The following is a 27,342-nucleotide window of genomic DNA, read 5'->3' on the forward strand; positions in this document are numbered from 1 at the left end:
ATGCACTGCTACAAGGATGTTGTGGTGATGGCCACTGGGATAGATACTTTTAAAATAGTTGAGACAAATTCAGAGAACAGCTCTCTCTAGCTATCAGTTGTTATAGCTGGATGGCTCTTCTGTATTCAGAGCAGTATGCCTCTGAGTACTAGATCCTGGGGGCAAACAGGGTCTACTTGTAAGTGTCCCCAAAGCTGGTCATTGTTGGAAACAGAATGCTAAACTAAATGGACTTAGATCCAGCAAGGCAGTTCTTTTGTTTCTATATATACATACACTGGCCATGTTCACCTGTTAGACTAGAATATGACTAATATAACATCCATGAGCTGCAGCGCTATCCCGACTTTTCTGTCTGCGCAGCTGAGAGGAGGTTTTTGGAAGTTGTTTACTTTAGATGCCCCTTAAACTCAGCTTATTGTTTTTTATCCAGTCAGAGGATTGTGGTTTGCACTAACCATGATTAGTTTCAAAACAAGCCACTTCATATTGTAACCCAAGGTTAGGGGGGGCGGAGGTTTGTAGTGATGTGTGGACATGGGCATTGTTTTCGCCACTGTAAAAATAGGGATAGTAATCAACTACTGCAACATGGAACTTAGACTTACCTCCTGACAGATTCTCTGTTAAACCAAGTTACCCTGTTCTAAATCTAAGCTGTGCATAACAGGCAGGTGGATGGGAAACAGTACAAACCAATGAGGAAACTATTATTTTGAATGCTTTTGAAAAGAAGAAGCTGAAAGTACCAGTTGCCATGGACACGGTACTCCTTTTCCAAGCTTGTCTGCTTTTTCAAAGCTATAACAACCTAGTTCAGGAGCAAATGGGAAAGAAGCTCTTAATTCCTCCTTTTTTCTCCTCCCCACCTGTCACAAGCCATTCCCACAGTCGTCTTCAGAGTATATTCCAAATGTTTTAAGCATGCTGTGAATATTGTTAAGCCAACTTTGTTGGAGATGGCTGTGGATGTGGGAGAGGTGCAGGGGAGAATTTGTGATCAGGCTGGATATTCCTTTACCTAGGGATTCAGCACCTCCATTTTGCCCCCTTTCTCAGTAGGATAATATCAAAATTAGGCAGGGTTTGCAATACCATTTTGATGGAGAACTCTAGAAGCCTTTGCATGGGTGCATGCTGGCTGGAAACTCCAAGTGTCAACTTTCCCCCTCCCTATTCCCCTATGGCTGGAATCCCAGCAGCAGATCAGCCAGGGAATGGGTGGCTTGAAGGCTTGCACCGCTCCTAAGGAATAAGATAAGTAACTCAGCAAGCCTCCAAATTCTTCTTCCTCCTACTGGGTTATTCTCTTGCTGTGAGACATTCCGAGAATCTTTGCTTTCATTTGAAAAACGGACTTTCAAGCCCCTGTGACTGCACATATGTTTCCCTCTCACAGACCACACAAACACACAGACCACGTGTTCAAACCTCACATCTCTCTCTCGCATATGCACACATCTCTCCCACTCTCTCTGCCCAAGTGCATTTCTCTCAATCATGCACACAGTGCCCCTTTATGGGGTGAAGTAAGTGCCCACTGCCACCTCCACATGGCAAACAGGCAGCCAGGATGGACCACTTGGCAAGTAGGGAAGCCACCTCTGCCACTTCTCACCCCCCAAAATTTATTCCAAACCAACCAGAATGGAAAGGGCAGACCCTTCCAGCTCCAGCAACTGTTCTGCCTTGTTCTGCCATCCCCGCCCAAAAATTAAAATTAAAAAAGTGAGGGCTGTGCCTAGGGGCAACAATAAAGGGCTTTGTGGATGCTGTTGTGCCCACTGGCACTAGGTTGTTGATCCCTGGGATAGTGTATACAGGTTTCTTGACACAAAATCTTGATTATGTGGATGTAGACATTTAATGATTTTGGGCATGTAGTAAACACGTCCCTGGCAGTGATCTGGAGTTGGGCTTCAGTTCTCTACACGCTACTTTTCTGGCCCCATCATTAGAGACAGCTGAATAAATTGTGTAAAATTAATAAAATACATAAATCTGCACAACTTACATAGGATTATTTTGTGCAGAATTTTAGATACCTTGAAGAGTTTATAGTATTTTAGTGCAGAGTATACAGCCCTACCTGGGGATTCCTCTTAGGCTGGCCAGATGCAAAAGAGGACAAGGCTTCTGCACCGTTGATAATTCCCTTTTCTAGACAACGATTAAAGATGCAGGATTCCTGTCCTCTTTTGCATCTGGACACTCTACTCTCCAGAGGACGCAGTAGGTCCATTCTATTATAACGCCTCAGAGGATGTTCTCTTGTCAAGGAAGAAGGTTTTATTCAGACTTCTGTTCTTGTGTCCCCTCCCCCCAGGTCCCTCACCTCCTGGAAGTGGGAGCATGGAGGGGAGTTTCACTACTGGAAGGAGAAGAGCTTTGAACAACGTAAAGCAATGTGTCAGAAATATTCCTAGAACCAAACAGCCCCCTGGGAGCCCAGAAAATACAAATGATCATTGTGTCAGTGGGCCAGCCTGGGTTCAAGTGGGGCTGCTGGGGGACATGAGCAAGGGCATATCTTCTGTTCTGGAGTCCAAAGTTAAAGCTCTGAAAGAGAAGAGGGACGCCATTAACAGGCAGGCTGAGGCAGCACCTCAGGAATGGGCATCTCCGAAGAAGGTCAAGACCCGGAAGGGGAAGCCACTGACAGAGCCTGTTCCTCAGGATGCTGTGGTGGAACCTCAGGCCCAGATCTGCACCTACGTGACAGATGTGCTGCTGGACAGCACTGACTACCCACATCTGAAGCAGGATGAATGTCAAGGGTTGGTACTTGCAAGACTGTACATTGATGATTTTGAACCTCTGAAAGGGCCTAAGGCAGTAGAAGAGCGTACAAGCATTAGCTGGAGTTCACCTGAGGAGTTCCAGACGCATCCAGGAAGAAATGTGCTAGATGAAAAGGGCTCTTCAGGCAACGCAGCAAAAAGGGCATCCCAAAACAACCTCTGTGGGGCCAGCTCCTTAAAGGACCTTCCCTTCAACCAAGATGCAAATGGCAGAGAAGAGCACCTAGTTCAGGCTAAGGATTTTGAAAGCAGCTCTTTTCTCCACGAAGATGACCCCTGTGGGGTGCTGACAGCTGGCTGTCTTTGGAGAGCAGAGAGCTGGGACAGTCTCTGCAGTGGCAGAAGCAATGCCAGCACCCTGTCCTTGGCAGAGAGAGTGGAGAGGAACCGGTCAATGCTGCAGGAGATGTTGAACGCATCACAGGTTAATTGCCATTCTTCCCGGGACCTGCATACTCTGCTTCATCACAAGAAGGAAGCCCCAGGCCTTGGGAATGATGCGCCCAGTAATGGTATGTGCATGTGGGGGAGGGGCTGAAGAAACTGAACTATCTTTGGGTGGTGGGAGTGGGTGACAGATGAAGAGCTCAGAAAGGGAGGTGCAACATAACCAATCTCCCCCTCCCTCTCCATTTGATCCTTGCTTCCTCATCCCCCAAACCTCTTCCCTATCCTATCTTCCAGAATGGCCAGCATTTTTACTCCAAGAAGAAGAGTAAAATCTGAGTGAAGGGCCGTTATCAAGGGGGCGGGATAACGGAGTGGAGAGACAATCATTTGCTTCACCCCTTGCTGCCCATATCCATTGGGCTTCACCCTAAGGCATAGGGTATAGCCAGGCTCCGTACCCTGTTCTATCCAGAATCATCCCTTAGGTCCTAGGCTCGGCTTCTGCCTCTTGAGGTTTAACAATCCTACCATCTCCCCAACTTTTGCTGTTTCTCCCTTCCTCATTCTGCAATCCACAGAAGGACCCCAAGACCTTGTTGATGCCACTGACTCCTCTCCCTCTGTGCCTGTGACCTCAGGACCAAATTAGACATCATGCTAAAAGTGTTGTTAGCATCCTTGTCTGTGTTTTTGTAATAAATAAGAGTAGGGATGGGAGCATTTTTGTCAGGACACCATTGTGCGTGTGTGGGGGAATAGTTTTGACCCCTTTTTTCCCTGCTGCAATCCTGTCAAAAATGCCCCCCCTCCTGCTGTTAGCCCAGGAAGGCATCTCCCTCTGATGTCAGTAGGAGGCACCCTCCCGAGGCTAGTAGCAAGCACGTGCTGTTACAAAAAGTACAAGTCCCAGAGTTCCTTAGTACCAGCTGGCATTTTCTTTGTGTTGGCAGGAGGAACCAACAGGTTGTGGCAGATGACTGGTGGCAAGAGGGAGAGACAAGTCCCATAATAATCAGGGACACTGAGGTTCCAGGGCAGTGGGAGCTAAGGCTGTTGATAGGATATGCAGGCCTCAGAACATATGTGAGTAAATGAATTAGACCTCTGGTCTTCAGAGTGCAGCAGTCATCCAAGAGGCTGGGAGCAGTTTCTTAACATTTATCACTCATGGAATAATTAGTATACATTTTTGCCATGAGTACAAATCAGACAGCCAGAAAGATAAGGTGCTTAAGCAAAAGTATTTGAAGAACACAAATTGATAGCCCTTTTTTTCAAAACAGACAAGATATTTTACAAGTTTGTACGTGGCCTAGAGAAATTATGCTTGGTGATACCAACAAGGCCGGCCCTCTTTCCTATGAACGCACAGGGTCAAGGATTATTGCTTTCTCCTTTTATCCCTATCTATAGTAGGGCCCCACTCATACGGCGGGTTACGTTCCAGACCCCCGCTGTAAAGTGAAAACCGCTGTAAAGTGGAACCCATTGAATAGAATGGCGCTCGATGCCCGAAAACTACTGTAAAAGCGGAACAAGCGCCGTATGAGTGGGGCTTTAGTCTAATTGCGTCTAATTGAGACCTATTAGCGAATTGCTGTAAAGCGGGGCCCTACTGTACTCAGAGTCCTTATATGTATGGTGATCATTCCTGCATTCTTCGACCCACCTCCAGACGGAGATGGCTACCAAGCCTCGTGAGGCTTGGATTTTTATACATTTTCTTATCAGAGAAGGGGGTATTTCCCGTGGCTTTATCAACTGCCTTCTCTCTGCTGCCTCTCCGTGCCATCAGCCAGAGACACCAAGTGTGACTAGCTAAACTTTTTGTCAACACCTAGTTGGCTTAACTAGTTAACTTAACCAGGTGTGCCTCTCTGGTGGTTCTGGTTACTACGTCTCTTTCAGACTCGCCAAAAAACGGAATGCCTTAAGTGGTATTCTGGCAGCTGCTTATTATGATATTAAATGTTATTAGATGTTTACGAGTCTCTGAGCATTTGGTTGTCTTCTCAGACACTTTATCTCCCTGTACTCTGTCATTAAATTGTCATAGAAACTCACTGCTTTACATGGCGGGGGGGAGGGGAGAGAAACACATTTTTAAAATTTTTTTTTGCTCTTTTGCAATACACATACTTAAAAAATAAGCAAAATATGTAACAATACCAGTAAGTACTTTTTAAACCTATATGGGATCAAGCTCACTGGCTAGATATGCCCATTAAGTGCAGAATCAGACACAAAACATTGGGGTTTAGGGGCACTGAAGGTAAACAGTTATTTTTGTCCTAGAGATGCATGCTTTCACACATACCCCACTGCATTTCATGTTGCTAAGATATATACAATTTATTACGCATTTCTCATTTCATATGTCTACAGAGATCCTGGCAAATGATGTAGACTGGGATTCTGGAGTCTCTTTACAGGATTCTGAAGGCTTCCGGTAAGAGTTCAGAGCTGATAAGTTGAGGGTAGGGGGCAAAATGTCCTTATTTTCCTTCTAAGACAAGGAGACACAATCCGAAAACGCTGGTAGCCATTTCTAACTAGGTGTAGCATATTCGTTGGAAACAGTCCTGCTCCCCCCCACGTCTGGGCTGAACATTTGTATCAGATCCAGTGCAGAAAGAAGTTTGTCCTGTTGGCTTCAGCTCATGTAGAGGCAACTCTGCAGGCAGATAGAAAGCTCCAGGTCATTGGTCTTGCTATCCAGTATTATGTTCACTTCTGCCTCATCCTTTGGTCTGCCTCTAGGATGACCCCAGAGCTTGAAATGCCCTCTTCTCATTTAGTAGTTAAAGCTAAACAAGAAAAAGAAACTGGTCTGCCTAGAAAGATAGAAGGCAACAGGGAATTTGGGTGGGTCAAAGGGTGAACAACATACCCTCAGATGCCAACCTTTTAGCTGACTCTCATCTCCGATTTGTGAACCTCCATTGAAGGCTTATTTGAAGGCTGAAGCAATGTGAAATTGAGGAGGGGGTGATGATTTGAATAACACAGGGCATGTAATAATATTTAGCATTTATGTCTCGGAAAATCTGATTAAAAATTTTCAAATGCAAATACATATAACTTTCCTTTATAATAATGTAATCAAATTTTATAACACAGCTCACACATGGTGTTAATTCTGCAAGATCTCTTAACTGTTTTTCCATATCTCAAATTTTATACATTTAAGAGTTGAAACCATGTTCTTTCAAGTAAATTAACATATTTCATTTTCTTTTTAAGTCTGTTAAACTGGCCATGGAGCTTGTATTCTATACTCCTAGTTAAGCCAATCTTCTATAGACACTCTGTCAGTTTTCCATTTAACGTCTTTTCTGAGTTCTTGCTGTCATGCATAGACTGGGCAGTCCTTGATACCTTTATGCTCTTGAGTGCGCAAAGTGCTTTGCATGCATGCTCAGTAATCTTTGTAAGGTACATCAGCATTTATCCTTATATCGCAGCTGTTGAGGACTGACATTAAGAGATGGTGGTTTGCTAAAGGTCACCATAGTTAGTTGATAGATGAAATAAACATAAACTATAATATTGGAACCTGTGGGTGTCAAGTGTTCCCGCCAGTATCTCCTATGTCATTCACGAAAAGTCTCAGTAAATATTCCCTCTCCAATATATGAGACTTAGGCTGTGTACACACCATAAATTTAAAGCACATTACCTCCCTCAAAGAATCTCGGGCACTGTAGTTTATCCTTCACAGAGCTGCAATTCCCAGCATCCTTAACAATGGGGAAGGCCATTGCTTTAAATATATGGTTTGTACACAGCCACTGTTTGATCTCCCTGCTCAGTTCCTGTTTGCAATAGTTTGGCTTCTCCTACATTGAATACATCCTGTTAAACATGCCTACATTTCACTGGATGATAGGATTGGATGCGCACCCTCCCTTCCGTTCTGAACTGAGGAGAGGTGCAAAGAGTTTTTCTCTGCAAGTGACTGCAGTTGTGGCTGATATAGATTGAAGAAGGATGCACAGTTTTGTGGATCTGTCTCTTTTTCTGCTCTTTTAGGTATGGCAGTCATATTGTGCTATACCACACACCATGGTAGCCATATTGTGTGATGCCATTCCCACCCACTATTGGAAGTCATTTTGAGACGGGTACCCCACGGTACTTTCTCCAAAATTCCAAATGTGCCCATTTGCCCAGAAAGGATAATGACCCCTGTCCTAACTCCTAGCTGCTACACTACACCAACTCTCATGAGGTTAAGTAATTCTGCATGTTTATCATTTAAGAGACAAGTTGCCTGAATTCTAGAAATCACTGCAAGCATGTACGTGTTATTTATTTTATTCATTTACACCCCACATTTAAGGATACAAATCATTCCAAGGCAGCTTACAAGTAAAAACCAAATTCAATAATACTAATAAATCAGTACATAAAACCTGATTGGGATCTTTTCCACAGGTCAGTTGGTGGTCGACAGCCTTGCGTGGAAGGAGCAGGAGCAAGCCTCTGGCCTTCTCTTTGCCTCTTTCTCGCTCCTGGAATCCTTCTCCAGCGCTAAATCTTCTGAAACTCCTTCTATAACCAGGGCTGTCAATTCAGGATGATAGCAGTTCTGGATATTCTTGAGAGCATGTCATGTTTTAACTTGATTCTGCTGTTATTTGTTTTGTACCGTTGTGTTAGAGGGCCCCCACTGCAGGATCTTACCTTTTACCCAAGAACAAATTCCCCATAATACAAGATAACATTCAGTGCTGTGTTTGCTAAAGAAGTTGTTATTACTATTATTGTCTTTATTTATACCCCGCCATTTTTCCAAAAACTGGAACTCATGGCGGCTTCCAGTTAAAAATACATATAATTAAAAACATATAAAATCTACATTAAAATAAGATTAAACTACTTCCAATATTAAAACCATACACACATATAGCTAAAACAGTTCAGACTTGTTTAAAAATGATATAATAGACATGAGCAACGCAGCACCCTTCACGCCCTATCCGTAGCCTTCAATGCCAAAGGCTTGTTGGAATAGGAAGGTCTTTGCTTGTCGGCGGAAGGACTGCAAAGAGGGGATCATTCTTACCTCCCTAGGAAGGGAATTCCAAAGCCTAGGGGCAGCCACCGAAAAGGCCCTATCTCGCGTCCCCACTAGTCGTACTTGGGAAGACGTGGGTATTGAGAGAAGGGCCTCTCCTGAGGATCTCAGGGCCTGGGCAGGCTCATACAGGGAGATACGGTCTGATAAATAGCCTGGACCTAAGCCGTATAGGGCTTTATAGGTCACCACCAGCACTTTGAATTGTGTCTGGAAACAGACTGGCAACCAGTGGAGCTTTTTTAACAGGGGGGTAGTACGGTCCCTGTAACCAGCCCCAGTTAGCATTCTGGCTGCAGCACGTTGTACCAACTGAAGTTTCCAAACAGTCTTCAGAGGCAGCCCCACGTAGAGCGTGTTACAGTAATCTAAACGGGATGTAACTAAGGCATGTGTCACCGTGGCCAGATCAGACAGCTCAAGGAACAGGCGCAGTTGAAGTTGCCCTTTGTGTGGATTAGGAATTCACTAGAATTCTGCGCAATTTGGATTCGGTACAAAAATTTCCACTAATTTGCTTATTCTCAATCGTTGAGGATCGGATTTTAATATAGAAAAATTTCTGCAGCTGTTTTTGAAAACAAGCATTTTTTAAAAAATCTGCCTCTAAAACATCAAATGTAAAAAGATAATTTATTGATATTTCCTTTAAAAATATTGGTATTTCCTTTTAAAATAGTGTATTAATATTGATTTTTCTTCTGAGCGGAAAAAAACCACAGATCAGTAAAAGCAGGGGCTAGTGGGCAAAGAATGAACTTGAATCGATAACAGCCTGTTAGGTCATTGGAATGCTTTCAAACAGGCACTGACCAATGGACCCCATCCCTAATCTGGATACTCACTCATCAATGAAGGTGGGAGATTAGGATCTCTCAGTGTGCCCACAGAAAAGAAGTTGCTGGTGCCATTGTGTGACTCCTTGGGCCAAAGTGGAGGTCACCACACCAGAATCGGAGAGATTTTGAAGGAAGTGAAATTCCTCAGGGGGCTTCTTGACATCACTGGGGGAATGTTTTCTCCATAAAACAGTGGTTGAGTGCATTGTGCTATTCATTCTGAAAATACTCAGCAGATTAAGATGTGTGCATATCAAAGGCCTTGTTGTGCGCAGTGCAAGATGTGCCTGCTGCTGCGCTGAAAAGCTTACGCTTAGGCCAGCTGAAGTGACTCTGAGCTGATTAAAATAATAATGAAGATTATGGTGAGGACCAATAGGGGACGGTCATAGTGACATGCATATTGGTGTGCTGAGTAGGGGTGAGTAGGAAGAAAGAAATGGATCACAGGGTGAGATAGTGCATATGGTAAGATGATGAGCGCACACACACACGTATAACACAGTGCTCCAAAATCAGCAGCTGAGACAAGGTAGGGATGGCTAAAGAAAACCATTGTAGGACAATGCTTAGGGCATCAGCAGCCAAAGAATAGTAGAGTTGGAAGGGGCTTATAAGGCCATCAAGTCCAACCCCCTGCTCAATGCAGGAATCCAACTTAAAGCATACCTGACAGGTAGCTATATAGGGGGGGTGCTGTGAACTAGGCTCATTAGCGGGGGGTGCCACTGATCAAGTTTAGGGGAAGGGCTGCTGCTCAAGGGGAAGGACCATAACTCAGTGGTAGAACATCTGCTTTGCATGCCTAAGATTCCAGGTTCGATCCCCAGCATCTCCAGGTAGGACTGGGAAAGACTCCAGTCTGACATCCTGAAGAGCTGCTGCCAGTCAGTGTAGATAATTGGTCTTCAACTAGTGGGTAGGGGCCTACTACAAGGTCAAGGCCTGATCTAAGATGGGTCACAACAGCAACATTACTACCCAGACAAATATATAGGAAAAAGAAATGGGTCTCTAGCTGCATGTTTAGCTTAAAGGTGGGTCCTGGGTTTGAAACAGTTGAAGGCTACTGGTGTAGGCTATACAGAGCTAGCTGGGCCAAGAACCTGACTCAGTTTGGGGCAGTTTCCTGTGTTCTTAACCAGTCTGTTATAGTAGCTATAGACTCTGATTTTACAATGCAATCCTAAGAATGCTTACTCAGTAGTAAATGCCACTGGAGCTTACTTCCTAGTAAGTGTGGATAGGTTGGCCCTGTTGGCACCTGAGTTCAAATAGTGCTCACCAGTGAAGCTCACTAGTTGGCCTGTTAGTCAGTCACTGTCTCTCTGCTTAGCCTGCTGTACAGGAATGCTGTGTGGATAGAATGTGAAGAAAGAAAGCCATGCATGCCACTCTGAGCTTCTTGGAGGAACGGCAGGATACAAGTATCTGTTCAGAAAAGAAAGAGAATGAATCCAGAATGGTACAAGTCGGTATATACTACACAATAGTCCCAACTTATTTCAAGCATGGGACCTTTTTCAGGGGAATAGTTAAATAGAACACCTGATCTAGGCAGATAGCGTGTGGTTTTTCTTTTCTTTTTTTAATGGATTACTTTCCTGAAGCAAGAAGAGCCTTGTGTTCAAAATGCCTTGGATGAATACACTACTACACTACTTGGTGGCTTTCCTTGTTTTGTTTGTATGGTTTTTCTTTAAGCCAGAAATAGGCTAGGATAGAGTCTCCATAAATCTGAGGTGATATAATTCTGGAATGCGGAAGCAATATTGCAGAGAGGGCCTATTGTTGACTTTTTCTGTCCTGCCACCATCTGTGGTAAGCTCAGTTTTTCAAGCTTATTTGGCGCAGCTAGAACTGGCTCCCAGCAACACAACTAGTACTATATTCAGAAGATGTTTGTTTGCCTGTTGTGGGTACCTGCAGGATGTACCTGACGTCATATCTGCAATTATGATGCAGCACTCAATTCTTCCCACCCCAGTGACTGGAACAATTTGTCAACTTTTCTTTAGACAGTTTTTAACAGTGAAAAAGAAGGCTTGACTCACGTAAGTGTGCATGTAGTTGAAGGCAGTGGTGATAGGATTTTTGAAATGTTTATCAATCTTTTTTTCGTTGAAGAATGTGTCGTCTTCTGCTCTAGCGTTTAGAGTGCCCCCTCCCATTTTTTTTTTAAAATGTGCATGCATGACCACTCAGCTGTCGGGGGGGGGAGAGTTTTTAAGTCACTACTAAGTACATCCTTTTACTTTTTCTCATATACAAGTGAGTGGCTGTCTTAGTCTTTAATTTATGAATTTCAGTAATCTGCCCTAAACATCTTGATCCTTTATAGGCTTTCTTACTGCTTGCATCCTAGTCAGTTTGGATTACTGCTGTGCTAGGAATCAGTTTTGAGAGCTGTCTTGCCAGGGGCCCAGTTAGTGATATCTTGGCCTAGTAGTTTGCCACCTAGTATCAGCCCAGGCTGCTGCAGGGTACCTAAACCCAACCTCTATGAGTGTGTTGTCTCTGCACTACACTGCTGCCGCCGTCACTGTTAAACCACTCTTTAATCCTTGTTATTTTTTTCCTAATCCTCCGCTGCTTCCTTGCTCCCTGCTGCTTTGCCTGCAGGGCCTTTGTTCCCAACCAGGAGCTGGAGCTGAGTCCCAGGCATGAGCAGGCCAAGCAACTGCTGCAGAAAGCTCGTATGAAGGCCAGGACGAACCCCCTCCGAGCCAGCCATAACATTCTGCCTACTGCCCCTCCGGAAAGGAGGTAAGGCCAATAATTTTCCTGTCATAGCCATTGCTCTCAGGGGGACTCTGTGCCTGGGAGGTACAGCAGGGAAGAGGGCGGAAAAGAAGGATCTGTGCTGTGTGTCTAGTCTGTGGTACTTAATTCAAGCTCTTGCTACTTGCGCACACAAACTTGTTTCCTTGCCTATTTATTTTTCACACCTTTAAACCACTTGTGCTGTTTTTCTCCTGAGCATTCACATCTATATTCCCCCACCCCTAAAATATGATACACTCCAACTGTGTAGCTGTTTGCTGTACATGATGAATACATTTGTACCTAATATTGGGGGGATTTTCTGCCAGCCAACCCCCCTCCCAAATTGATGGGTACTATCTTGTCTGTCTTATTTCATCTCCCCAGACTATTAGCACATACTGGGCAGTCTAAGCTATTGTAGGAGTGAGGTACTATGCATGTCGCAGATGGAACAAAGAGCGCATCCCAGGAATTGGGGTGTGTGTGTGTGTATTGATTCTGAGCCAGAAAAATGATGTACATGATGAAAAGTAGAATTTTGGAATGACACAAATTGGAGTGAAATCTTGTTCACACCATTGATATGATTCATGTATACATAATTACTGAAACTCTCCAGGAGGCTAGACCACTAGCTGGTTTTTTACAAAAATATAATCATAAATGTAACATTATTGTACTCCATGTGACTGAACTTTTTATAATAAGATTCAGAGGAAAATGTTGGGCACAATTGTGACAGCCAAATGTCTCCCAGCATAGTAGGAAAAGCATAGTTTGACATGGTGTTTAAAAATGTGTGGCAAGTCACTGGATCTCATGTGAAACTCTTGTTTAATGCTAAACAAACCAGTGCACTGATATTTGTTGTACAATAGATGAGGGTATCGCTCACTCTCACATAGCTAGCACATCAAAGATTATCATAAGCGCTACAGGAACACATTCTCCCTCCCTTATGCCAAACACCCCAGCAGCTTATGCAGAGATACTGAATCTGGAGGATTATATTGATTGTCTTTTCATTTCATGACAACAAGAGAGGCATCAGCTATAATATTTTGGCATCAAGGCACACTTCTCATGTTTGCAGAACAGTATCAAACACAATCCCTAGAGTAAAACTAAGCATATCAAATCCTCCACCAGCTAAATTTCCCCTATCCCCTCCATTATTGCTCTGTATTCTTCCTCCTGTGGGATCAGTTCAGATAGCACAGATGCTCAGTGTCCTATGCAAATGATCACCTGGATCTCAGAAACTTATGTGGCTGCTGGCTATGTCTTGGCCTGACTGAAAACTGACTTGTGGTATCCACCCCTAACACTGAGAATGAGTTTAAGAACAAATCGCAAGAAAAGTTTTTCCTATTAGCTCCAGGGAGTAGAATGAATCAAGCAGCTAATCCAGGCTAGCTGACCACAGTACAAATGAAACGTGTGTGTCTACTATTGAGCCTAGCTTGCGAGGGAGATGCTGTGTGGTGCTACTGCTTCAGAAGCAACTGGGGCACTGTTTAGGAAAGCACAGTGGCAGTGGGCATCCCCCCCAGCCCCTCACACACACACACACGCCTTCTATGCGGGTTTTCTTTAGAACCGTATGCACCGGCCAACTCATTTGACTCCTTATGTGTTTGCTGCTGTAGGCTCCTTAGGAGGAAGGGCAGAATATAAAATAGATAATAGATGGAATGGCTTTATTATAAGCAGTATACAGATACACAAGCCTAAGGCAGAAATCCTTCCTCTTTAAAAGGGAGTGGCTGCTTGATAACTTTACTATGGTCATTAGCTTGGATCCTGAGCTACCATGCACAGAACCTGCTAGGGGGGGGGCAATTCTTGTGTGTGGAGTGGCATGGGGAGTTATAGAGAGAAGGAGAAATCTGCAAAAATTGGCTTCCCCCTCTGCCCATTTCTTCCAGTGGTCGCCCCTGCTGGATATCGGTCCCTTCCACAAATAGAAGGAACACTCTGGATCCAACAAATGATTGAAACAGGAAAAGGAAATTACAACAAAACAAATACTGTTAAGACGTACTCTTTTTTTTTTTAAATCACATTTGAAAGTATCCAAAAGCAGAGCTTTGGACCTTGCTGAACCTTGCACCCCCCACCCCACCCCCAGACAATAAATTGAAAAGTGGTCCATTATAAAATATTCATTCTTTTCTCCTTTTTTTTTTTGGTTAGGCCCAGATAACGGTCTAGAGCAGGGTGGGGAAACCTCAGTCCCAGGGTCCAAATGCAGCCCTTCAGGCGTCTTTGTCTCTCTAGCCCTCAGGACTTTCCTTTCTCCCCAGCCCTGCTTCACACCCTCCATGAGGTGTTTGCCTGGCTTGGAATGTGATGCCTGGATGGAGGATAGAGAGGGGTATGTGTAGAAACTCGCCTTCAGTAGAAAGGTAGAATTGGTATTTGTTGCTCCATCTACTTTTGCCTCTGGCCCACGAGCTGAAAAGGGCTCCCTAGTCCTGGTCTAGACTCTAAAGGCCCTTAGTTTTACAGGCAGAAGTAGGCCAAGTAGGTCTGGGCTTGGTCAGTGTTTGGAGAGGAGATCTTCCTGGGACCAGTCCTTGACCCTCTGGTATCTTCTGTTTCAAAATTGAAGGCTTCAGTAAGGCCTCTTTAATAGCACCATCTGATTGCTTGTGCAGTTGCTGTGCATTGGTCAAGAGTGGTGCTGGTGCTTGGTTATCCAGTCCCATACCACCCTTGATTTTAGAAGAGTACGTTCATCTCACCAGTTTGCTAGCACGTGTTTTTTCAGGGATGAGACTCTGAAACCATTGGCTCTGCAGAGCACAAACTGTTGGTCAGTCCTAACCAGTGCACATCCATAAGTTCCAAGTAGTAATAATAATAATAATAATAATAAACTTTAATTTATAAGCCGCCTATCTGGCCAATGGCCACTCTAGGCGGCGAACAATAAAACACAATAATAAATATAGTCAGTACAGTACAATACAAAGTTTACAATATGATAGATTTATCAACATTTTAGTTCAAGGCTGATTCACCTTAGAGGTCTCAAAGGTTGCAAAGGCCTGATTAAACAGCCAAGTCTTCAGGCCCCGGCGAAATAGATCCAGGGAAGGGACATGACGAAGATCTATTGGGAGGGAGTTCCAGAGCGAGGGGGCCGCCACAGAGAAAGCTCTCTCTCGAGTCCTCACCAACCTAGCCACTTTAGTTGGTGGAACTGAGAGAAGGCCCTGCGTGGCAGATCTTGTAGGGCGGCTCAATTTGTGACGGTGGAGGCTCTCCATCAGATATGCTGGGCCGACACCGTACAGGGCTTTAAAGGTTAATACCAACACCTTGAATTGAGCCCGGAAAGCAACTGGAAGCCAGTGTAGATTGTAGAGCACTGGAGTAATATGATCATAACGGCGGCTATTCGTAAGTAAATGAGCCGCCGTATTTTGTACCAGCTGTAATTTCCGGACTGTTTTCAAGGGTAACCCCACGTAGAGCGCATTGCAGTAATCTAAACGAGAGGTGACCAGAGCGTGTACTACGAGTGGGAGCTGATGTACAGGAAGGTAGGGTTGCAGCCTTCGTATGAGATGCAATTGACCCCAAGCTGCTCGGCACACCGATGAAACCTGGGCCTCCATAGTCAGCCCGGAGTCAAGGATTACCCCAAGACTGCGGACCTGGTCTTTCAGGGTAACCCTTTGTACTGCTTCCTGCTATTGTGAGAATGCAGTAACGGAGAGTATTGGCACAGCATTAGGATTCTAATGTGGTATATGCCAGTTTCAATGTTGGTGTGATGCTTCCAAGGCTATCAGGATGCATCTATCCTGCTGAATGGTTCTTGGAAGAAAGGAGATCAGCTTAGGTAGAGAAGTCACAAATAACATCCCCAAGGCCTGACAGGTGTCCATTAAGCCAAATTGTGCCTTCTACCCAGCATTTGAAAGCAGATAAAGTGGAGGTGTGACCAGGTCCACAGTTTCTCTCTTTGTTTTGTGCCTCAGGGATGGCTGTGGGATCTCTGCTGCAGATGCAGAGAGCTTTGCTCTGAAGGATGGAGACTCCCATACCAGTGGGAACCTGAGCGACTCGTCTAGCGGGGAATCCAACTGTGATCACCAAAGGAAGCGAGGGCCATCCCCATCCCGAGTACGTTTTGAAGATGAGTCTGCACGGGATGCTGAGGTCCGCTACTTAGAACGTCTGCAGCAGCGCCAGAAGCGGGTCTTGGATTCAGTTCTTCTGTCTCTAGGTCGCAGCCCGCTGGTCTCCAAACCAGATCTTTCCGATTACATAAATGGTGAGCTCCACCCCAAAGAGAACAGCACCAGCAAACCTGGTTGGGAACAGCAGAGCACTGGGCAGGCAGCAGGAGTGCTTGCTCACCAAAGCGGCAGGGGGCGCTCTGAAAAGAGGAAACCTCTGGCGGTCAATGAAGAAGGGAAGTCCAGTGCCTGTGGCTCTTATGTCAAGAATTTGTCAGCCAGTCAGAATCCAGATACTGGAGTAAACCAGCCTGGGAATGGCATGGGTCAGATATTACAAAATATCCCCCCAAAAAGCAAAGAGCTACGTCAGGCCAATGAAAACAAAGAGATTAATGCTTCCCAGGAAGACTCGCAAACAAGGACTTTGGGTCCCAAAGGAACTCCGCTGTGGATTCTTCCCTCTCGGCAGCGTGTTTGCACAGAACGCATCAGGGAGACTTACACTGGGGAAATGTCTTGCATAGATGATGTGGATTCAGCTTTAGACAGCACCACTGACACATCAGACAGTTACAGGACAGACAGTGAAGAGGCTGGTATCAGCAACCAGCAACCAGTGGTCAAAAGCCACTGGCATAGTGGGCCTGGTCCAGATCTCTACCCATTTTGTCCTTCACAGAAGGGAACCAAGAACAGGAAGGCCGCAGGGGAGAGGCACGGTGCAAGTGGCAGCGGCAGTGCTAGGGGTGGGGAACTCTGGGATAATGTGCCTAGCCTTAGCAAAGGGGAAATTAGATCAAGCGCTAATGAAGAAGACAACTGTTTTTTTAAGGGGGCCTCTGCGGTAGGAGATCAGGTTATCAAAATGGCAGCCAGCAAGGCAGAAGTCTTTCCCGGAAGCAGCCAGCCTATAGATCTAAATCAACTGGAAAAGAAGGGCAGGATGCAAGAGCACACAAAGGTGTCCAAAGCCCCGTTGAGGCAACCCATACCCACTGTCCACTCACAACCGGTGCCTTCCCATCTGGTCCCTGATGATGTAACAGATTCTGTGAGCGGGAAGCCAGTGGAAACTCGCAATTGCAATCATAAGCCAACAAACCATTTAAATCAAACCAGGCAAGTAAAGGGGCCTTCCCAGCAGTTAACTGAACAAATGGCTGCCAACCACAGCCTGGTGAACCAAGTTCCTGTGCCACCTGCTACTGGAAAAGCCCATTCTTCCCCTGTGCCTTACAGGAGGGCTGTTTTGACTGGCTGCCACAAGCTGACCAACCAGGATCCTAGGTGGATGGAACAAGCCAATGAACTATCAATTTACTCACCTTCCCCTAATAGCTTCCGGCATGTGTGTGTGTCTGGGCTGAAGGAACAGAATGGCCTGCAGAATCCAAAGGTGCTCTCCAAGAGTCAACTGCTGGTCTTATCTACCAATAATTGCAATAACACACACGCCAAGCACCAACCGAAAACCTTAGTGACAGCTACTGTGAAGAGCAGGGAGGAGGAACAGTGCCAGGACAGTCAGAAGCTGGGGAAAAATCAAGGTAAGAGATCATGATGACCTTTGACAACTGGAAAGAGCGCATGATGGGAGGCTCTTCAGCAAAGCAACTCAGATGTTGTACTCGAGATAATTTATGTAAATGAGATGGGTTTATTCAAAGCCTTTGAACTTGCATGAATGTGCTTACTTTGCATCCCTTACTCTGAACATGAATTTTTTTTTGCACAAATTTTGATTAAGGGTAGCTTTGGAGTAGCAAGAGAGGAGCAATAAACAAGCAAGGGTAAAGAAGCAAGGATAGGAAAACATGTTTAAATTGAAGGGAGGATAGCTGGACGGGACACACAAAGCCCCCTCATACTCCCCCCTCCCCCCCCGGAACAGAAGAGGAGCCCTGCTGGATCTGACCAAAGGCCTCCATTGCAATCCAGTATCCCGCTTCCTACAATAGCCAACCAGATGCTTCTGGGAAACCCACGCGCGGGGCTTGTTCCCCAGCAACTGGGGTTCAAAAGCATGGTGCATCTGGTCCTGGTGGTAGCATATAGCCATCATGACTAGTAGCCATGGATAGCTAGCTTTATTCTCCATGAGTTTCCCTTTTAAAGCAATCCTCGTTTGTGGTTATCACAGAATCATGGGGCAGCAAATTCTATTGTTTAACAACGTGCTGTGCAAAGAAGAAAAATATAAAGCGGGCCTTTCATAGATTGCCTGCTGCTTTCCAAATCTACTGCTACAGCCATCAGGGCTATAGAAAACTTACTTGCAGGAATGGGAAATGGTGAGGCACAAGATGTTGTCCTGAACTACACAGCTGTGGGAATGCTGGAAATCATTGGATTGAGCTATAGGGGAATGCAAATGAATATTTACTTCACTATTAAAACATAGGTCCAATCCCAAGCAAAAAAAAAAAGAAATATGGTTATAAAACTGCATTGAGCAGGGGGTTGGACTTGATGGCCTTATAGGCCCCTTCCAGTTCTACTATTCTATGATTCTATGAAATACCTGAACAGGAGATATGATAGATGAAAAAGAACCAATAAGCATCTTGGGTTCCAGGTGTTAGATGGAAATGTTAACAGATCATAAGCGTATCTCAAAATCAGATTTTCTTCACATTTTTCAGGCTTTAAGATTAATCACTTGTGATATAATAGGCAAATTCTGGAAAACCCCATTTGCTGCTAAATATGGACAAGTTCCCCACATCTTGATTTAGAATGGGCTTGTTCTTTCCTAGCTTTTTCAGGGAATTCTCAGAAAAAGCTTGGACAGGCTCATCCTTTCCAAGTAATTCCTCTCTCATATTTTTCACTCTTCCAGAGGAGCTAAATGAACTCTTCATTGGCCACAACCAGACTGCACATAGTAGTTGTCTGCTGTTTGTATATATTTATGGACATTATAGTTGTCAAACTGCAGTGATTGGCCTGTTTTGCACTTTTGTACATAGTTAGATCCTGAAATCATTATTCTCAGATGTGACAAACTGGAGATATGCCTTAGGCAAATCTTACCACGGGGCATCCAGAAATTATAAAGGTTAGGAATTAATAATTTAATAGATCAGGCTTTTCTTCATGTTTCAGATCCTTTTTCACTGCTCCTATTTTAAACCTATTTCTCCAAAACCTCTGGAAAGCATCCAGCTAACTTGTTCCATCAGTGCAAGGATTTCTGCTTGTGTGACAGAACTCCCCCCCCATTCCCCCCATGTGTCCTCCAAATCTACTGCAGAGAATTGGGGGGGAACCCTCAGAACAGAATTGGAGGGCAAATGAAGGGAGGAAGGGGGGGAAGTTCAGTTGTGCAAATGGAAATCCTTACGCTGATGGAGCAACTTAGTTGAATGCCATCCTATTTCTTTAACTTAAAAAGTTAAAGGTGTACTTAGACTGTGTCAAAGTGATTTAGTAATCCTTACAATCTCATGGGAAATTATAATATTTACAGGGTTTGGGATGCAAGGAGTGAAGCAAGGGAATAATGAAATTCTCAGTACCCTCCCCAAACTACAGTTCTCTGGGAGGGGGTTGGGGGGGGAAGCATGACAGTCAAGCTGGTATCAAACTAAGCATGTAAGGGAAAAATATACTCTTAGATCCTCAAAACTGGAGCCCTCCAATGTACAGGGTAGCATTTGGTATGAGATGAGAAGATATGTTATCAAGGTTTCATACAAACAAGGTGTTGATGATGTTCTGTATACTAATCTGCACTGATCTGATATGCTCTGGCAGACTAGCTGAAGGTGCTAGTCCACTCCCAGAGTTTTTAAGCAGCAGCCATTGGAAGTGTTTGCGTTGTCTCAATAGGTCCATCTTCCTTAGCATGTGGTGTTCCCCCTGCTACTCCCAGTGCCATCAGTTCCACTGCCATGAGTCTTTCCCTGACAACTGAGGAGGCCAACTTTACAACTTCCGCTCAGTCCATCAGCAGGGAGGCTTCAGCTGCAGAGGTCCAAAAGGCAGAGCCAGAACAAGCAAGTAAAGCCCAACAGTGAGTAAACACGCCACACATGGTCAGGAAGCAATGGGATGGGGTGCCGACGGAGCAGGGGCTAGCCATGAGTTCACATCTTTCTCTAAAGTCAGGATCCACAAGGGCACACAGAGGTCTTATCTTGGCTTGCTCCTCCATTCTGGAATTTCCCTCCTATTCTGATGAAGATTAGCCAAAGCTCAGGTCTGGTAGTGTGTGACCTTTTCTCAAATTGGTTTTTGGTGGCCAGGAATATAGCGAGACAGTATTTAATCAGTATATTGCAAGGATTTTTCTTCGTTATCTTGAGTCCTTGGGGTGAGGAAGACTATACACCAAATATAATAAAGTTAAATTAAAATAAGGAACCCTAGTCCCTGGAGTCCAGCCCAGCCAACATAATATTGCAAGCACCGTATCTGAATCTTCAGATTTATCTTTAAAATAACGTACATATCTAAACTTTTTACTTAAAGGAGGGTATAAGGAAAATGTGCAGAAAGTGTCCTACCCAAGTCTCACATTTGTGGTAATTGGCCTGAAAGTGTGGGAGCAAGAAGATTCTGGGATTTTTTTTTATGGTTAGTTGGCAACCCTTCTAGAGGACTGTCGAGGTGCCCATGAAAATGCCAATTCTGTAACAAAAAAAATTATGTGATTAGAGTAAAGCAGAGGTGGGGAACCTCTAGCCTGTAGATCTAATTAGCCCCCCCCAGCCTTCTGTGTTTGACCTGCCTGGCAGTTTTGGCAAAGCCATGCCCACCTTACCTGTGGCACAGGTAGAACCCTGGCTCAGCTGGAAGGGGTTTCGCAGGCATTGCTGACAAGTGGTTCTTGCAAAACCCTATGCAAAGTAATGGGCAAGATAGCTCTTTGAAAGGGGCTTTTGAAGATCCCTGCAGGCAGAAAATGTCACCTGATGTCAGACTGTGCCCATAAGGTATATGGGAGATAATGATCTGACCCACCAGCCAGATCCAGTTCCCACCCCTGGAATAAGTCAATGTATTCAAATCTATTAAATGTATGTAGTTTGCATGCTTGGTATAATACTTCCCTCTTGCCACCACCCTTCCATTTTCATGAAAAAGTGCAGCACAAATGAGGATAAAAATAGACCTCCAATGGGAGGAGCTGCTACCTATCAGGAGCTGGATGTATGTTTTTGTCTTTACATTACAAGAAACTTGTTCTTTAAAACAAGAAGAAGAAGAAGAAGAAACTACCGTTGTTTCTTGAATGATGTTCTGTGGCACAGTGATAGTTCTGCCCATTTCCCAGTGTTTCAGTTTGACGCTGCTGAGCCTTTTTGAGCCTTCTGTTGGGCTCATTCTGTTTTATCACATCGGCATCATTCCTCCCAAGTACAAGGGATTATCCAGGTTTCAGCAGTTATGCTCCCCCACATTCACCTTGGTGAGGATGATGCCACCCTCTGGTGAGGAGGAGAAGTGACTTCTTCCTGCATTGAAGTTGCAGAGCTGGGCAGCAGGGATCATCCCTGGCAGTTACATAGCAGTCCCTGCCCACTCCTGAGCAACGAAGTAGGAGGGAGACTGGGGCGGTTTAGCAGTGACGTAGTCAAGGTGTCCGGAGTGCCTTGGCCACACAGGGCCAAATGGGCATGCATGGAGAAGGAGAGGCCCACATATGGGATAGCTTGGGCACCACTACATGAAGGTGCCCAGTAGCAATCAAGCCATCACTTTCCCATTAGGGTGCTTCCACACAGCAGCATCAAAGCAAGCATGTGTCTTCCCCACTCCTGGCCAGCCTTTCCTGAGGGGAAGGCCTATGGTGGTGTTTGTGAGGCGGGGAGATGATTGCTAGAAGAGGAAGACTTCCTAGGCAGGGTCTGGCATTTCCAGTTTTGGCTTGGCCAGTAAGGGCACCCAACATTATAAACCACTACTTGTTGTTTTTCCTTTCAACAAAGTAGGCTTAGACTGTAAGAGACATGCCCAAGACCATCAGTGGCTAAGCAGGGATTTAAGTGGGGACCCCATCTCTATGCAAAAAGGAAGTCCCAGGTTAAAAACCCCTGTGAGCACATGACAAGTAAAACCTGTGCCTGAGATCCCAGAGAGCTGCTGCCAGATTGGACAATATTGGACAAGATAGACAAATAGTCTGCACATGCACATGTTTACAGTGCCTTGTAAAAGTAATCAGACCCCTGACCAATGCTCTCATATTACTGAATTACAAATGATACATTCTGTGTATTTTATTTTGAAACACTGAAACTCAAAATCAATTACTGTAAGGTGACATTGGTTTTATGTTGGGAAATGTTTATAAGAAACATAAACAAACATGTTCCTTGCATAAATATTCAACCCCTGTGCTGTGGAAACTCCCAGTTTACACAGATGAAAGAAATTGTCCTGTCAAGGACACAATTACCTTACCATTGGCCTCCACCTGTGAACCATTAAAGTTGCTATCAAATTACAGGATAAAACCCCCGCTGTTGAAGGATCATTGGTCAGGCTGTGTATCTGAAGGAAAATGAAGACCCGAGAACATTCTACAGAAGTGAGAGATGATGTAACACAAATGCATAGATTTGGAAAAGGGTACACAATAATATCCAAGTGTTTGGATATCCCAGTGAGCACAGTTGGATCAATAATCAGAAAGTGGAAGCTGCATCAAACCACCCTGGCACTGCCAAGGAAAGGCTGTCCCTCAAAACTCAGCACTCAAACAAGAAGGAGACTTGTGAGAGAAGCAACAGAGAGGACAACAATCTCTTTGAAGGAGCTACAGAGTTCAATGGCTGGGAGTGGAGTAATGGTGCACCAGTCAACCATATCAAGAGCTCTGCATAGCCCTGGCCTGTATGGAAGGGTGGCAAGAAAGAAGCTGTTACTCAAAAAGTACCACCTGAAAGCACGTCTGGAGTTTGCCAGAAAGCATGAGAATGCCCCAGCTGCAATGTGGGAAAAGGTTTTGTGGTCAGATGAGACCAAGATAGAGCTTTTTGGCCAAAACTCAAAACACTATGTGTGGCGCAAACCTAACACTGCCCACGCCTCAAGACACAACATCCCTACAGTGAAGAATGGTGGTGGCAGCATCCTGCTGTGGGGATGCTTCTCATCAGCAGGGACTGAGCATTTTGTTAAAACTGAAGGAAGGATGGATGGAGAAAAATACAGGGAAATACTGCAAGAGAACCTGCTTCAGTCCACTGAAAAACTGAAGCTTGAGAAGAAATTCACTTTTCAGCAGGACAATAATCCCAAACACAAGGCCAAAGCAACATTGGAGTGGCTCAAGAACAAAAAGGTGAATGTCCTACAGTGGCCCAGTCAAAGTCCTGATCTGAATCGCATTGAGAATCTCTGGTGCTCTTGAAAATTGCAGTCCACAAGCAACATCCAACCAACCTGAATGACCTGGAGCAAATCTGCCAAGAAGAATGGGTCAAAATTCCTCCAACACTGTGCGCAAAGCTGGTACATATGCCAGCAACATGTTTCACTTTTTTACATTTCTGACAAACATTTCCCGACATAAAACCAATATCAGCTTACGATAATTGATGTTGAGTTTCAATGTTTCAAAATAAAATATACAGAATGAAATTACAATGTACCATTTGTAATTCAGTAATATGAGACATTGGTCAGGGGTCTGATTACTTTTTCAAGGCACTGTATCTGGTCTGCATCTGACTCTTCCTGCTATAAAATGTTTTTAAAGTTGTTTTGTTTTAATGTATTTTAAGTTCTGTTTATGATGTTTTAAAGTGTCTTTAGTGCTTTTGTTTGCCACTCTGGGCTCCTAATGGAAGGAAGGGCGGGATGTAAATCGAATAATAAATAAATAAATAAATGTACCAGGGATGGAGAACGGACCATTGGTCTCACCTGAAGGGTAGTTTTCCCCGGTATGCCATCACGTGGGTAATAGCGCCATCTAGCGTCCGAAGGCAAGAATGTACTGAAGTCAAGACCTGCGGTGTCCATGCCCCTCCCACTCCAATTCATTTGCGACAAGGCCGAAGTGCGATATTTGAAAAGGAACCAATGGCCAACAGGCCTACTAGCAAGGAAAACAGAGACACTGTCCCAAATAATGCCGAACCACATTCATTCCTAACAGAACCATATTCATTCCTAATAGAACCAGAAAGGTCTTGACCCAGTCACACACTGTACGCAATATAAGTTTAACAGAAATAATATGCAAGGTGGTACAAACACCCAGGTATCCTCCAACAGGGAGGGCCGTGATGGCATGATACCTGGGAAAACCACCCTTCAGGTGAGACCAATGGTCCGTTTTCCCCAGGTAGCATGCCATCACGTGGGATGTACCAAAGCAGCCCCATCAGGGAGGGACCATCCACTGCGTACGCATGAGAAAGGACCTGTTGTAGAACATGCTTCCCAAAAGAGGCTTCAGAAGAGGCCTAGCAGTCAATCTTCTAATGCTTGATAAAGGAATCTGGAGTAGACCATACAGCCGCTATGCAAATATTTGCAAGATGTGCATTGATTGTGAATGCAGCCATAGTGGCTGCAGACCTAGTCGAGTGCTTTGTTATCTTACTAGGCACTGGAAGCTTAAGCGACTCATAAGCCAGTGCAATGCAGGCGCGCAACCAACAAGACAAAGCGGATTTAGAAACCTTTTTTCCTAGTGTCCGTGGGTGAAAGGATACAAACAGTGAATCCGTTAATCTTGCATCCTGGGTTCGAGACAGGTTGGTCTTGAGGACCCTCCGCACATCAAAAGAGCTCCAGGCCTTCTCCAGTGGATGGACGGGCTTAGGACAGAACGAAGGAAGAACAATATCCTGGTTGCAGTGGAAAACTGTCTCTGGGATGAAAGGCCAGATCTGGACGCAGCACAACTGAGTCCTTATGGAAGATACAGAGATGGCAGGCCGATGACAATGCTCCCAACTCTGAAACTCTTCTCACCGAGATGACTACCACCAGAAACAGGACCTTGAAGGGCAACAGTCACAATGGTACTGACCTAAGGGGCTCAAAGGAGGTCGCTGCAGGGATTGCAGGACCTTGGTAAACTCCAGGAAGGAAAATGGTGCCACACTGCCAAAGAAAGGAGGGCAGCTGCCTAAAAGAACCTACAATCATCGTATGCGAGCCCAGTTAAGCACTCGAAGGGTAATCTAACCAAGCCTGGCGACACAAGGTGTTAGCTGTCACTCCCATCTTCAGACCTATATGAAGATACTGTAAGACTTGTGATGTGGCTTGTGAAGGTGGAAGAGCCCTGGAAGGATACCCGTTGGAGAAGGCGGACCATGCATTCTGGTAGATGCGATTTGTTGATGGCCATCTAGATACCAACGTAGTATCAGTACCCTTCTGTGATAGGCCTGTGCGGATCAGCTGTGTCTGCTTCAACACCAAGCCATCAGGCTCAACCGGTAGGGATCCGGGTGCCAGACTGGGCCATGCGAAGGAAGATCTGATCTCAGTGGCAGCCACCATGGATCTGCTATTAAGAGGGCAAGCCGATTAGAATCACAGTCTACGCAGCCAGTACATATGGTCCTGTAGCACTGAAACTTCCACAGTGCTCTGCCCATGAGGGAGCCAAATAGGAGACCGTCCAGTCAGGGGTTCAGAAGGGCCTCTACGGACTCCGCCCTTCTAGCTAGGTACCACGAGAAGTACCGGGGAAGGCAAGAGTTGAGACTCAAACAAACAGTTCCACTGTCAAGTTGTCGAAACTAAGCTGAAGGAGATGAAACACTGCCAGATGTAGTTTTCACTCCCCTGGAATCACTTGGTGCCTGCTCAGCCAATCTGCAGTGACCTTCCGAGCCCCACTGAAGTAAGCTCTCCTCAAGGACTGCAGTTGTCTCTCTGCCCAACATAATGATAGTGTGATAGCATGGTCTCCACCCAAAGGGAAAGCCCCAGTGCCCCCTTTCTAGCTTTTATGTAGGTTCACGCAGGAGTTGTCGTGACCGGAAGATGCAGGGGTCAGGTGGACTGTTCCAGCTCCAGATACACAAAGTAAACACTGAAGTAAGCTTTACTAAAACTAAATGTTTGGTAAATGTAATATGAAACGTTAAACTGTTATTAGTCACCAAGGGAAGTACTGACGACAGTCAGGACTTGAGTGGACAATCCCCACCTACCAGGTGAACTGCACCTCAGGACAGAGATGACTATGTAAATAACCATGAGTTTAGACTATGTGATTAATCTAGAAGGGAGTTACACAAACAGCTAGCGAACAGAAACCAGTTCGCTGACCAGCGAAATGAGCCTTAATAAGGCTGCATGGAATTTGAGATAGTCAGTATCACCCAGGAATCTGCTGGTGACTACTCCCCCCCCAGCAACCAGGTGCATTCTGTTATTCTGCTAAGCACTGTTTACCAAGGATGATTAAAAAGTCTGCCTCCATATGGTAGTCACCGGATAAATTCTACACAGTCAGTTATGAAGGACTGCAAAGGTTCACACAGAGATACGGAGGGCTGAAACCTAAAACTGAGGCTCATGCAATTCATATATCTGAGGTCCCTATAGGGGTCACTAAGTTATAAAGTCTGCCAAGTTTACACCAATGGCCATGAAGTCCAGCAACTGTTCAAAAGGACAGAGTAGAGCTTTGAGGTGTAGCTCGAAAAGCCATTCATATATCTCAGGTACACTGAGGCCCCTTAGAGGGGCCACCACATTATACCACTGTTGCCCCTGGAAGCAGCCTGGTATTTGTTCAGGCCTAAGGAAAAAATGGGAAATTAATATTGCTTCCAATGAAAGAGATCGGACATAATTCCAGTCGAGGACTATGCCATCTCTCTGGCCAAAGCTTCTGGAGAAATAGCTAGGCCCCTTTCCCCAGTCACTAGACAGAATGACAGGGGTTCCTCAGCAGAGAGCTACACCGTTTTCTGCCCAAAGAGTCTGGGTAGCAAACTAGGCCCTTTCCCCAGTGTTCTGAGTGAAAGGCTAAGCCCTTCCACAGTCACTGGACGGATTGAGACAGCACCCATTACGTTCCACAAGCAGCATCAATACCAGCAGCGTCAAAACCAACCTAGCTGCTCCGGTGCAATTGCTGAGAAGGAATACTTAGAAGGCCCAAGTTTGGCTGCTATGCTTACCATAGGATCACCTTGCCTACCTTAGGGTCAATATACACTTTGTGCAGCCCAAATTGCATGTAACCTTCCTCCCAGCAGAATTCCTTCTGACGCAGGCTGTGTGAAACATGGAATTGATGGCTGCTGAAAAAGCTACTGCTGCATACCACTGCCGGCTGCTGA

General features: G+C 45.1%; 1 protein-coding gene across 4 annotated transcripts in view; it reads left to right on the plus strand.

Annotated features, from left to right (window-relative positions):
* KIAA1614 (KIAA1614 ortholog) overlaps positions 1–27,342 on the plus strand; it is an 84,212-nt gene that overhangs the window by 12,530 nt on the left and 44,340 nt on the right. For 3 of the 4 annotated variants that reach the window (XM_061634261.1, XM_061634260.1, XM_061634259.1), the window contains exons 2-6: positions 2,327–3,313; positions 5,577–5,640; positions 11,733–11,876; positions 15,869–17,619; positions 19,904–20,087. In XM_061634261.1, the coding sequence (XP_061490245.1) occupies positions 2,353–3,313; positions 5,577–5,640; positions 11,733–11,876; positions 15,869–17,619; positions 19,904–20,087 (3,104 nt within the window). In that variant the 5' untranslated portion in view covers positions 2,327–2,352. Of the gene's footprint in view, positions 1–2,326; positions 3,314–5,576; positions 5,641–11,732; positions 11,877–15,868; positions 17,620–19,903; positions 20,088–24,786; positions 26,398–27,342 lie in introns of those variants that run through there. The other variant, XM_061634262.1, reaches the window with a different exon arrangement.

This window comes from Rhineura floridana, chromosome 6 (genome assembly GCF_030035675.1).
Source record: "Rhineura floridana isolate rRhiFlo1 chromosome 6, rRhiFlo1.hap2, whole genome shotgun sequence".
Classification (NCBI taxonomy): Eukaryota; Metazoa; Chordata; class Lepidosauria; order Squamata; family Rhineuridae; genus Rhineura; species Rhineura floridana.